This window comes from Macrosteles quadrilineatus, unplaced genomic scaffold, assembly GCF_028750875.1.
Source record: "Macrosteles quadrilineatus isolate MER2022 unplaced genomic scaffold, UCM_ALF_1.0 Scaffold_9__3_contigs__length_116548681, whole genome shotgun sequence".
NCBI lineage: Eukaryota > Metazoa > Arthropoda > Insecta > Hemiptera > Cicadellidae > Macrosteles > Macrosteles quadrilineatus.
In genome coordinates, this window is record NW_026542602.1 from 57,645,086 (window position 1) to 57,659,380 (window position 14,295).

General features: G+C 35.7%; 1 protein-coding gene across 1 annotated transcript; it reads right to left on the reverse strand.

Annotated features, from left to right (window-relative positions):
* Positions 1–499: 499 nt before the first annotated feature.
* Positions 500–13,211, reverse strand: LOC129004381 (CDP-diacylglycerol--glycerol-3-phosphate 3-phosphatidyltransferase, mitochondrial-like). Its single transcript, XM_054432952.1, has 8 exons — positions 12,772–13,211; positions 8,505–8,627; positions 7,594–7,734; positions 5,894–6,021; positions 5,083–5,339; positions 4,584–4,792; positions 3,258–3,483; positions 500–2,400 (listed from the first exon to the last, which is right to left on the reverse strand). Exons 1-8 carry the CDS (start codon positions 12,892–12,894, stop codon positions 2,198–2,200), a joined length of 1,410 nt encoding a protein of 469 aa, XP_054288927.1. The 5' UTR covers positions 12,895–13,211; the 3' UTR covers positions 500–2,197.
* Between the last annotated feature and the right edge of the window lie 1,084 nt (positions 13,212–14,295).

Sequence of the window (14,295 nt, forward strand, 5' to 3'; positions counted from 1 at the left end):
GCTCCAACCTAAAAGTGAGTGAGCGTAGCGAACGAACTTCAACCAGGACGTGATTGAGCCATGCGAACGAGCTCACTTATGAAGTTAAACGGGGCAAAGCCCGCGGGTACAGCTAGTATATATTATATAATCAGAGGAAATGCTGTAACAAATATGATATAACCTTTAACCACCGATTTAAAGGTCTTAAAAATGGGGAATTATAAAAATCAATGTAAAAACTAAAGTATGTAATTTTAGAATTTTTTTATTTTCCCCTTTTTTAAAGATGATATCTAGCATCTTAACTTCGAGGTTCGATATTTTACCTATAGGAATTACAGAGATAAAACTGTGCTCAACTTTATTTCAAGACTTATTTAGATAAAAAAATTGTCTATGGCCAAAATGAAAAATCCATCTCTATAGTAAAATAAAGTCAATAGGGATAAATAGAAACAATATTTGAACAAAAACATTGCAATTTATTTAAAACAATAGTGAAAATACATGGCACAACATCTTTATTTGCTAATACAGCACCAGATTAACTAACATCTTTTAGCTTACTTTACAAAAATATAATACAGAAAAATGCAGAATTTTACTGTTATACTATAAAGCTAATACTGATTGTGGCTGAAGAATGGAAACAAAGATTTCTCAATAACAATTTAGAAACATAATTGTACGTTTCTAGAGCAGATATGTGCAAACCATGACTATACGATTCCAGTACAATAGCATCACATTATTACTTAAGGAACTGATTTATAAACATTTAAGAGAACTTATAAAATAATTGGAATATCTTACAGTCAGTCTGTATTGTGATGTTTTATTTTCAAATCAACTAGCTGGAAAATATTTTATTTATAATTTGGATTTGGCTGGCAGAAAATTAGATTTTAATTTTGAGGTTTCCAACAGATTTAGGCATGACTACCCTAAACAGCATTTTTAAAGATAAGTTAAAAAATCCTAACAAAGCAATAATCTAAACTTCACTATGTCTCAATCGATTCAGATTTTTGACTCTATACCAAGCTTTTAAATAACAGACCTAATTTTGAAGGCTATAATCAGGTCAAAATCTATTTTACGCCTATCGATAGGCAAGTATAACGACAAAGTCATTAATTTAATTTTACTCGTTGGAAACCTACTGTAAAAACTATATGCTTTGATAAGAAAATAAGGCACATTTAGAAAGATTTTTAATCTAAATCTAATGAAGTCTATGGCAAAATATATTATCAAAACAGACAGTTGGAATGTTTTCTTTTTATAGGTCAAAACTTTGTACCACTACTGGATTTGAAAAATAAAATATCGTCTTAATATTGTGATAAACACAGTGATGTGTTTACAATTTTTTTTTACATGTTATAGTAGATAAGTTTTATTGCAAAATAATTTTAAAGAGATGGTGATGAACTAATTAAACTTAGATTACGGTATTCTTAAAAAGCAAAAATTATTTAGTAAAATGCAACTGACATAAAACTGAAATAAATACTTGTTTAAGCAATTGACTTACAAAAGTCTTACATTCTTATAAGGCTTGGGTCGAGTTAAAAGAAAGTATAGGGAAAGGGAGAGAGCAAGAACAAACTAGAGAGCTAGACGAAGAAGATAGAGAGAAAGTTAAAGGAAGAGATAATACACAATTTCACTGTTTCCAAGTCAACTATGAATATTCTATTTTTAAGAAAATAGTCAATACTTATATAAATAAATGCATTCGGTGGTAATTAAGTCATTGTAGATACTCTAGTCCATTCAATCTTAGTCCTACATGTGTCATAACTATTAGGGACAGGGTGATAGAAATTGCCAATAAAAACACTTGAATAAAAACAAATCTACAGGAAAACCATTGGTAAATAGGCTGAAAAAATACAACTTTTGATGGACGGAATAGCTACGGAATATTGCTAAAATATCTAACGAGTAACGACATATAAATTGAAAAAAACTTAACAGTCTTTAACATCAGGAATTATCTTAAAATATATCAGGTCTCTGCATTGATACAACTTAAAAATTATATCGTGGCAAGAACAATACAGCAAAAATCACACATTTTCACAACAAAACAAACCACAGTTCAAAGCCTACTTTGGCATTTTTTGGGTGCACGGAAAACCACAATTTGTGCGTCACCAGTGAAAAAAACTTCTTTGGCAGTTTAGATTAGTGTAGACTGTCGGGTACATTAGAAGTAACTCTTGAAAAGCCACAGAAATGCGTAATGCCACAGTCCAGGTTTGTACTGTTGACAACAGGCGATTCCTTGTGTGAACGGAACTCCGTGTTGGTAAAGTCGACCTTTTTCCTCGGCCAGACGTTTGCGTAGACCTCGGTTGGACGTAACCATCACAAACTGACACTCCAAGTCCCGAGATACCGACCTGCAATCTGGATAACAAGTTGTAAGATGATTAATGTATACAATTAATGTGTCAACTTCAAAAATAAGTTCTTTTCTTATTTAACATATTCTTACACGCTTGGTGTAAAATGTTGTCTTTACCTCTCTAATACAGTCCTAATTATACCTTAACTAATTGCGGCAAAACCAGATGACCCAAAAGGTCATATAATATTAACAATTACTGGAAAATAATAACAAAAATAACAACAAATAATAACAACAAACTAACATGAAAAACAATAACAATTACTGTAAAAACTGAATATTTTTTTTTTAATTTTCAAAATACATTCTTTCGAGTAATCGAGTAAAAAGCACATCAAACTTCAAACTAGTTCAAAGTCATCATAACATTAAACTCCAACAAAGTGAATACTAGACGAAATACCACTACTAAAACAGTAAAATAAAAGATAAAGCGATAAACGTCCACTCTGCTTTTGACAGAAAAGGATAGCGGTGAGGTATGCAATTTATGACTGCACAACTCTAAATGAAGTAATGGAACCATGACAAGGGGCAGACACCTTCATAGACATAGGGGGGGGGGGAGGAGCTCATAGACAGGATGCTGCAGTTCATCAAGCAACTCAGATTTGCGTGGAGCTAAAAAAGCCTGCATGTGGCTGACATGCATAGGTTGAGAAAATCCTTTTTTATACTGCATATGCATCATGAAAAATACCGTTTTACCTCAAACACGTTTCTCTTTTAATCCCGAGTCATTTATTAATTAAACGTATCATGTTTTGGTTTAGTTTTTGTGATGTGTCAGACATCTCCTTCTATTCTGTGTTTGTACCTTACCAGTTAAAGCTACTAAGTCGAGCAAAGTACTCACTGAAATTTGAAGATCCTACAATAGTCATGAATGGATCATCGTCGTCAGAAGTCGTACACCAAATGCCTTTGGAATGGAATGAACTCTCCGACCTCACAAATTCTTCAATTTCAAACCTCTCTGTTTGCTTTGCGCTCTTGACTTGTTGCAGAAATGTGTTTGAAAACGCAGAGTAGAAAAAAGGGATCTGACCGACCACCCCTCTCGCTCCATAGAAGTCATTGGCCTGAGAAAAATATATATATTTTTTAAATAAAAATAGTACCTAGAAGGTAATGAAAAATAGGCAATGAAAAAAAATTAATAATAAAATCTAGAAGGTATCATATCAATTTGAAAAGAGAACTTTCTTTGGCGAGTTGAAAAACTAATTTAACCATAGGCTAACCATTTCAAATATACACAATACACCTATCCCTAGGTATATTGAGTGGATTTTACGGCTAAAGTTAATTCCTCTCAATAAGTAAGCAACATCCATTCTTATTTCTATCTTAACATCCCATTATTTCAGTAGTACAAATCTTAATCAGTCACTGCTTGGTAGTTGTGGTAAATAATTGCCAGTTTCATAAAATCTTACCAAATTATGGGCGCTCATGTCAAAAAGACGTGGCGTTTCCAATCAACTTAGTTGTGAATTTAAATCTTGTAGAAAATATAATGTAAGGAATCTCAAAATAAATATTATGTTACGTGTAATCAAGATCGTTTTCTAAGTTTCTTAACACTATAAGTACGGTAACACAGAAAAATCAAGATGGCAAACAGACAAATGTATTTATCAAGGCAAAACTTTATGAGCAGGGCTACTTTTTGATAATTATAAAATAACGGCTTTGAAAATTAGGTTTACATCCAAACCAACTAACAAAGCTGGACTATACCCCATAAAATTGACATACTTCCGTTACTTGACTGCCACTATGAGTTTTAGGATGAAATGTTTGAATTTATATAGACCTAAAAGTCCTGTTTAGAGTTAGGTTGGATTGGTTTAGGTTAAGTTAGATGAATGACCCAAAACTTTAATAGTGTATCGCTCCGTCCGTTCGTTCTTGGAAAGCGATAACAAATTCCCAGCGGAGAACGAATACCACAGTAAACATAAAAATGGTTGAAGCGCAGTTTTAGAGCAAATAGAACATGGTAGTGAATTAACCGAAATGAAAAATAGGCTGATTAGTAAACAAACAAATAAGGTTCCATAAAACAATTTTGAATAGCAATCTACGCTATATGAACTCAACATTAAACTGACTCTGTATAGTTACATGACAATGTATATAAAGCATGAAATGTTCAGTATAAAAGAAGTAGGCCTACCGTAGGATGAGGGATGAGAATCCTAAAAGCATTCTTGCACTTGTTCAGTAAAAGTGTAATATACTCCTCGGGAAGGTTAAAGTAAGGACTGGAGAAATGTACAGTAACTTCTGGACTCAGGGACTGCAGTAGCGTCTGCGTGACCGAACTGTCTTGCAGAATTGACATCGGAGGAAGCTGGAGCAAAGGGAAAACCCAAGTATCGTCACCTGCAAGTAACAAGTGATAAGTAATCTGCAAGAGAATAGTTAGAGGAAGCAGATACTCAATACACATTAACAGTGGGACTCCAACTTTACAAATATCCAACTATCGGGATCGCTTACATAAAGAATTGTTAAAACCTTAACTACAATATGCACAAGGTGGGACATAAAAAAAGCACTGAAACTAAAAAGTCTTCTTGGGATAATTTCATTGGTGTTAATTGTGAGTTTTCACACCTTACAAACTTTGCATAGCAAAGCCTAATTTTGGCCTAAAGCCTTAAACATCTCACCTGGTTTTAACTGTTTGTCAGACTTTGCCAACTCCTCCAGATAGAAGCTCCAGACCAGTTGTCTTGCTTGTTTCCTGTACAGTCCAGGGGCGGGGAATGTTGACGGCTGCAGTATCGTGTTTTCTTCAGTCAGCTGCAGTGAAACGCTGCAGATCTTGTCCACTAAACCGCAGCAAAAGTCTGCGATCGGCTGACAGTCTGTGACCAACACGTACCTGTCCTGGCGATTACTGAAGTATTCCTTTGTCAGGTTGGCTCTGCAAACGGTTACAAAACTTAAACAGTGATTTATTGCACCGACTACTTTACTAATAGCCCAATGATCAAGGACAGCTGGGTTCAGTTTTGATTCGTGAACCATTAAAAAAGGTTTGATTTTTTTTTTACTCAGGATCGAACTAGTTGACAGAAACCTTATGATTACTAGGCGCCTTATGATTACTAGGCGATCACTAAATCAACTAAGCTGAATGAAGTCCCGCCTGAATAATATCTGTCACAACAAACTATGTGATATACTGGAACTGAATATTATACAGTCAGTCTGGTTTTCATCTTTAATTGGCAAAACCCCGTCTACTGTGACCTTGAAGGCCAAAAGCCATCGTTCGTTAGTAAAGTAACCAAAACTATAATCCAATTCTGCCCATTTAATTAAAACTTTTTTTAATTATTTGCTGCATTCTATCCCTGGCGTTTATAACAATCTGAGCCAAGTTTGCAACTACTATAGGCCTACTTTATTAATTAGGTTGGTAACTTAAATTAATTGGCCAGAACTTATTGTACCGGTATAGGTTGATTTCCTTACCCAGTTATTAACACATTGTCGTCAAAAACATAAAGCTTTATGTGTTGGATTCCTATGAGTTCGTTGACTTTCGGTGGACAAATCTTAGACCAAAACCAATGCAAATCCGGCGTTTGAAACAGTGAAACCTGCAAAATCAGAATATAATTCACACAATCACTTGGAATTGAATTGATTAGTTATGTTTAAAGACATTCTCAAATAGCACATTAAATGGTAGGTACTAAAGTACAAAAATTTCCAGTTGTTTAACATTTGGATAATTTCCTTTACAAAACTTTTAATTCACTCCGTTTATTTTCTAACATCTGTAGCCTATTATCATTTCGGTACGTAATCATTACATTTAACAAATCTGTTTACATAGGTTTATTTAGCCTGACACTTTAATTTTAGTTTCTTTTCTTTTTGCTTAAAAACATTTACTAAACAACAATTTGAAGTTAATTTTGTATATATTAATTATCTTTTTCTATTGTTACAACAATATCAATACAAGTCAGTTGACATGATTGATTATTGATATTTACTTTGTTTATAGAGCATTTATTCTGAACTGTCTTAATCCTATCTTATCCTGTTTATCTCAAGTTTTGGTAGAATCAGTTAATTTCATGGTCGTATAATCAGAGATGTGTCAAAAATGATAAAGTTATCACAAGGCGTGTCAGAGCCAATATCTGTTTGTTTACTGGTGTGTTTAAATAAATACACTAAAATTGATAGTAGAGCAACGTATAAAAATTGTAATAATAATGTAAGCTTGTCAAATACTACCTGTAACACTCTCACTTCGTTATTAAATGTGCACAAATGTACTGTCTTAAAACAAAAACCAAAAATAAATTTAAATACAAATTTTTTTGTTAGTCAGTCAGTGATTTTGCTCCCTTAAAAAAGATAAAATAAACAATTCTGATAAATATTGTTTGGAGATTGATTAAACCAATTTGTATTCATTTATGGATAGAAGTATTAAATTAATTTTGTTTAAGTAGAGTATTGACATGATTATCAGATTTTTGATCCTCCTACCTTCCATTTTATTTCTTACCCTCCCAGCAAACAATCAATTATTGTTAAATTCCATACTTTTGTAGGGTGTGACTGTACACCGTATTAAAATATCCAATCACACCTTTGACAGCACTAGTGAGACACGCACCATCTTCAGATGCCGGCACTTGACTGTACTTCCCCTTTGTTTTTATGTGCCCTTTCCGCTGATTAGATCTAGTCACAGCAGCTTTAGAACGGAAAACAAATACTCTACTGTAACCCAATGTCATTTTGATGTCTGTAGTCAATAGAACTACTTACGGTATTTTAATGAGTAAAATTTAATTTTTAAAATGTATATCATGTTACCATCTGATTTTAATTTAATTTTAGATCAACATTAAACCTTAAGGCTGGAACAACAAAGCCGATATAAATTTGGCAAGTTGTTAGTGCGACGGACTATCAACAGAGATGTAGTCAGTCCGCGTCCTGATGCCGATACTCAATCTTATCAGTATTGTTAATTCTACAACACTTTCATCTTGCATTGCTGGATACGTTCCAGACAGGGGCTTGAGGTCTTTGTAGACAGTTGAACGCAAGGTTAAAAGAGGCTGTCAACCTCTTAAAAGCCCCCTCAAACATTTATGTTACGAAATGTGAAGAGAAAATTATCGTAGTATACAGGATAATCTTACTTGACAATGTGAATGTTTCCGTAGCAAAGGTAACAACATAATTCTGGCACTGCAGTCTCTGGAGTCTCGCACAGCGTCGAGTAGAACAGTCAACTGTAGATTAGAGCCACGTTCTCTCAGTCTATCATCTAACACCTCGACCTGTACAAAGACGAGTTGAGTATTTAGCCTACTTGAGGAAAATGTAGTTGATTCTTCTTCGAAAGTCAGTACATGTCTACTCTACTTGTCTGTCAACGCTCGCAATGCTTACTTGTACAACTGACTCTATTTTTAAGTAAATTAGCATTAGACTTGTAGTGGCGACTCCAATGAAAATTCCGACTTCAGTCTGTAGAGTCCTTGTATCGGCAATCAGCGCCGTTGACTCGTAGTTAGAGCTTTGAGAGCTATTCAAACTCAAGTCCTCAGTACCCGACTAAGGTTACTAGTATCTAATGACTTAATTATTAGGTACGCACTTATAGTTATTACCTAGTTAGGTACTTGATGGTTTGAAAACAGGCCCAGCTCTGTCCTTTATCATTGGGCTGATAGAGGATTTCAATGAATGATGTTAACTCGGGGACACAGCTGATCTTGAGTCAGTAAGGAAGCTACACAAGGTTTCTCACTTATACCACACTCATCTTCAATTTACATTTGGGTTAGGTTAATGTGCATTAGTTCTCCCCATCTCAGCAAGTGTGATATAGTCATACAATTTCTTCTAAGATAAATTTTTATCGTAGCTTTAAAAAAAAACTATTCAATTTAGTTACTGAAATAAAAACTGAATCAGTTTTCAAAAAGACACAACAAGTATACTCAAGAATGTGTCACAAAAGTTAGGAAAGAATTCATATTTTTAATAGTATCCACAAATAATATATCAACAGTTCTTTGATAGATCTTCAGATAAAGTCACTTACCAGTTTTTTTTCCATACTGTTCATCCCAATATACAGAGCGGCTAGAGTTATGCGGTGTTTGGCATTTTGACATCCTTCAATTATAGCGCTGTAAAACTCTTCTGGGCTGAACAAAACTTTCACCTGCAAGATAAATTATGTCAAATGATTTAAAACAAGTGAAAATTAACACCATAGTTATTAATAATGAGAATTAAGTTACTGTTGGTCTTTGAGATAGAGATTAGCACACATAGACCCTAAATAGTATTTAATTTCCTCGGTTTAATGACTATAATCAATGATGTTATTTTGCTTTGTTTCAATGCTTAATTGCACAGGGTGAGTTTACAAGCTACAAGCCACTGAGTAAAAAAATCAGGCACAAGTACAACATAGGCCTACTGTACCTACCAATTATTCTGACATCATCAATCTACCAATACCGGCAATACTTTAACTTACTTGGATAGTTAACGATCTAGTTCGCTCAAAATCCAGTGAGAAGCATGATACAGTTGTTCGGAGATGAAAGTTTTTTTGGTTACCTATTTAACGAGTGAGTGGGCGAGTAGGTCTACAAATTAGAAAAGTTTCAGAGCTGCGAGTAAGAAAGCCGGCTAGTAGATTGTAGCTTGTTCTGGGCAAATCAGGCTTTTGGTTTCTGAAATTTAAATCTTGTTCACGGAATCCTCCGTCAAATCAACTATGGCAGTCTTGGCAACTAGTGTACCGGCCCCGGCCACATCTACACCCAAGAAATCCAAGGCGGCGGCTAGCAAGAAACCCCGCGATAAGCCTGCACAACCCCCTACATCTGACATGGTCAACGCGGCTATCAAGAACCTGAAGGAGCGTGGAGGTTCCAGCCTGCAGGCCATCAAAAAAACATCGCTGCCAACTACAAGGTAGACGCTGAGAAGTTGGCCGTTTATCCGCAAGTACCTAAAGTCTGCAGTGGCAGCCGGCACTCTCACCCAGCCGAAAGGCAAGGGCGCGTCCGGATCATTCAAGCTCTCTGTCAAGGGAGAAGGCAAGACTGCGTCTGCAAGCAAGAAGTCAGCAATAAAGCCCGCTGTTGCCAAGCCGAAAGGAGAGAAGAAACCTAAGGTGACCGCTGCGAAGAAAACACCCAAGAAGGCAGCCGCAGCCAAACCCAAGGCCGCTAAACCAGCCAAATCTCCTAAGGCGAAGAAGGTCTCCAAGCCACCGACCAAGAAGCCGACATCTCCAAATTCGGTATTCAGCATTCCAAACAATCATTACTTTTTGAAACAGTTACTTACAAATAATTTACAAACGGCTGGCAATTATATTCTAACAAACCTTTTCTTATAATTTGCATATCCACAAAGTAGATTTTTGTGTGCTTCTAAAATTTTCCAGTTGTCTGAGTTTGTGAAACCAGGTTTACATGTATTTCAGATTAGAGATCCCGTGTTATAGACTGCTGCACATTTTTTTATTGTAAGTTAGGTAGGCTATCCGTGTTCGTGTGTAGGCCTAAGTTATTAAATGTTGTAGCCTACTTTTGTGTAGGCCTATTGATGACGTCAATGGGTGCAAAGAATTTTACCTAAGACGATAAAAATTTGTTTCAAAATTAGTCTCCCGAGCGCCAAGACTAAGTTAAATTATAATTGACGATGTAAAGTCCCTATGTAGGCTACCGTACCTAAAGTTAAAACCTCTTTATATTGTCATTGGCCTAACTCAAATCATTCCTGGAGGCAATGCAGTGATGAATATATTTTCACACCTCTCTGCAATTATCAAGTAATTGTGATATTTCCAGTGGCATAACTAGTGTGACTGCGCCCCAATGCAAGTATTCCCTGTGCGCCTATTAGTACTCATTCTCGCCCCCCCCCCCCACAACACCTTCAACGAAACTAACGACCACATTTCTCTATACTTCCAAACTTCCTTTTGCTTTTGGTTGTGTTGTAGGTTAGTAGTAAAATTTCCACATAAAATCCCCGTCAGGCAACTTAAAAATCAACTTTGTGTCCCGTCTTTCTCCAACTTATTGGCAATACAATGGGACCGGAGGGCTACGTTCCAAGCAGTGCTGCTATCTGTGGGTGTTTAGCGAACTACTTCAACTCTTGTTATAAAGCAGGACATCACCGCACGTTATTTGCTAACTTATTCGTCATTCCGAAATATGAAAGACAATCACCCGGCAATCGGGTTTGTACGACGCTGCGGGCTGCGCCGCACTGGGGCTACGCCTGCCATTTGATGGGCCGCAGCGAACGTGTTAACTGAAATAAGGATCACATTATATAGGTACTTATTAATTATTGTACATTTTAGGACAATAAAGTATAGACTAGGTTACTTCTTACTTTTACTTAATATTTTCTATACCGGTATTATTCAGTGCCCTATGCATGATATCGCTAAGATAGCCTACAATATAATGTTTATGTTCCGTTTCTCAAAATTAGATCAATTTTACTAGATGATGCATTCTTACAGTCTTCAAAGAGCTGCCTACGGCACAGTGACAACACTGAACGCTAATTCCTATTCCCCGACAAAGCCCCTACTGCTCTTTGTTTCTAGGAACTGTCTTGCTAACTTTTCTACATCTAAAGACCGAGCTCTTTCATGTTCAATGCTAATCAAACTAAGATCACACAGTCTAGTATTGGGCATAGAATTCTTTAAGTACGGTAGGCCTAGGCCTAGTTCATTTATTATTTTTATAGTTAGAAAAAGACCTTTCACTACTTGCAACAGTTAGGCCTACAGGTAATGTAAGAAACATTATAAATAGCCTACTGTACATAAGTTTGGCACACTTGATGCAATAAACTTACCTATTCCTAATCAATAGGTAGATAGATAATCAGTCAACTGGCTGATTTTGCTTTATTTTATTACTTTTGATAACATCTTTGACTACATTACTATAAAGCAAATTACTTCATTGACCAAAGCATAAACAACGATAAATAAACAAGAGCAATCTATCCTTGTGATAAGAACTTGATAAGCACAGATGTGCACAGCGCTGAGAAGATAACGAAAATAAGTTAGCCTAGTTAACCTTTCGATGCTAGAATATTTTTTGTAATTTTCCAAAAAATGCTAGAGTTATTTACTTATTTCGTCCAAAAAGTGCTAAGGAATGATATATCGGGCCTCGATCATACCTTATGAGGAATCGAAAGAAAACATTGCTGTTTCGAAACTACAACCAAGTAAACTGATACCAGTAGGCCTATAGTACTCATTTAAACCCACATGATCGAAAGTCGCGCAGGCAAGATATCGTCGCTTAGCGCCTTTCGGATCAAATGCGAACAACGATACGGTATAGCCTATCGTTCCATAGCACTTTTGGGGAAAAAGACACACCAACGATCGTTGCAGAGCACTGAAAGGGTTAACAAAAGAGTAACCAACATTCTGTTATGACTGTAACGTAATAAAGTACCGGTAGGCTTCCCGTACCACGAATATTTTTTTTACATTTATTTTCGGTACAGTAAGCTACAGGAAGATTTGCTTCAACATTTTCACAAAATTGTTCTAGAATATCAGTTTTGGCCCTCCAATATCTTAGACCTCCAAGTGTCCATAGTAATGGTATTAATGTCCGCCCATTTATTGCGCAATCACAGGGTTTTATTAAAATGTGGAACTTAGAAACTATCTTAGGTACCTAAGTTATCTTAAGTTAGAAACTTTTTAAAAAACACTCTTAAGTACCGGAATACTGTTTTATCTATCATTTTGTTTGGGAAATTATGGGCTTCAATTTAAGGTATAAAACATTACAAAAAAATTTGCAACAACTTTTGTGGGGTTAACATTTCTCAACAATTATAAATTAAATGGAAAAAAATTATGTTTTTGCGCTCAATAAATTTATGTTTGCACTCGGAGGGTTAAAGGCTTGCGACCCCTAAAGGCCTAAGTAGTACCTCAATGCACCTCATTGCATTGGCGTTAGCTAACTTACGCCACTGATTTACTTAAGGTTACTTTTAGCATAAACAACCAAATGAATGTTTCTTCCAGGTTTGTCCATTTTCCACAAAAGGCAAGCAGATTTAACTTATTTTCATCCAAATATCTGAAAGATTATCAACACGGTTAATAGGTTGCCTACCACAGTCGATCACATAATAGCTAATGAATGGCCAATAATTTAAGACAATTGAACAAGGCCTAAGTTATCATGCACTTAAGTTTATATTCAGTCTAGGCCTAGGCCTAGATTTCTAACTGAGCCTCCTAAACTAACTTAGTTAAGTTAAAAACACTCACTAACCTGGTCTCCTTGCAAAGAGAAACTTATAGCTTCACTTTGAAGATATTTTAAATCAATTGGAGAATTATGTATTAGATCATTAGACTGTGTAGGCCTACCAAGCATTGTAGGATCACCTTCCATTTTCTATGAAGTGAAGATTATGACCTAAGTTAAGATCACAAAAAAACTAATGAATGTCCAACTGATTTAAAGATATGAACATTGTAAGCACATCTCTCTGTTGCATCACAGCACTCTAATTTTTAAATTGAAATAATTGTCCAATTAATTAGGTCCACAACACAACATAAAAATGTTTCAATTTTCTTCTTTATGCTTTTATGCAGCTAACACACACTGTCACTGTTACACTAGGCTAGCCTATCATGTTTTACCTTTACTATTAATTATTTATCGTCACAAAATTTACAACTACAACCTATCAAATTGAGATATTGCGTAAGGTATAGATAGATTATACCATTGACTTTAGATACTACAAAGAACAATGTTTGTTTTTGTTTTATGGTTGTGTGTGATGTCACTTGGACTTGAAACTTTAGGTTAGTATTTGAATTAGACTGGGGGGGGGGGGAAACCAGATTACAATAATACCGTTTTTTTTTGTACGCTAGTTATTCCTGGCTGAAACAAACACCATGAAATTTAAACTGCAATTTTCCCGGCTCAACAATATTGACGATTAACAAAGAAGAAGAAAGAAGGGACATGTCGGTAAAAATGCATATAAATCAGAATGCGACCAGTTTCAGTTTCATCATTCCTTTTGCACAGTGACAGTCTTGGAGTCTAAGCTTGAGCTTGAGAGTCGACTCTTGCTTGAGTTTCGATTCGACTCTCGATCTAGCGAAACTAGCATGAGCTAATTGAGCTTACTAGATAACATACTACATACTATAACCGTTATTAGTATATGTTTTTATGTATATGTTTTGTTATAGTAGTATGTTTTCTGTGCTAGAGTGTAATGCTGTAATAGAAATAGCCGGCTTACCACATGATGTCGTGAGTGCCCTAAGTGAAATTCGGTGTTTTTTTTATTGATAAAATTGTTTCTTTACCTTGCAATATCCTAGTTCGATGTTGGTAGATAAACTACATGTTTCGTGGCGACAGCCACATCCTCAGGTTTATCCTCCCCTCAGATTCGTCATAAACTTAAAAGAACGTCGCGGTGCGTGCATGATGTCTTTTACCTGTGTTCTATGTATTTTATCTTTCGTGTGTGAGCTCCCGTCCCTCCCCTCAGGCTAGCAACACCCCTTTATTGCATGTCAATCACACAAAATGACACATAGTGAGCCAAACCTTAGACAAAGTTCTGAACTCCTCAGGGTGTCCGCCCCAGGGGCCAGTCCCCGGTTCAATGGGGATATATATATTTTTTATAGCTACTCTACATTTGGTTCTCCTGGTAATTTTTAGCTTTTAGAACACCTTGATCTTGCAGGCAGTATTTTGCTTCACCAAAATTCTTCAAATTTCCCTACTTTTAAATTCTGGAGCCTTTGTCACTAAATA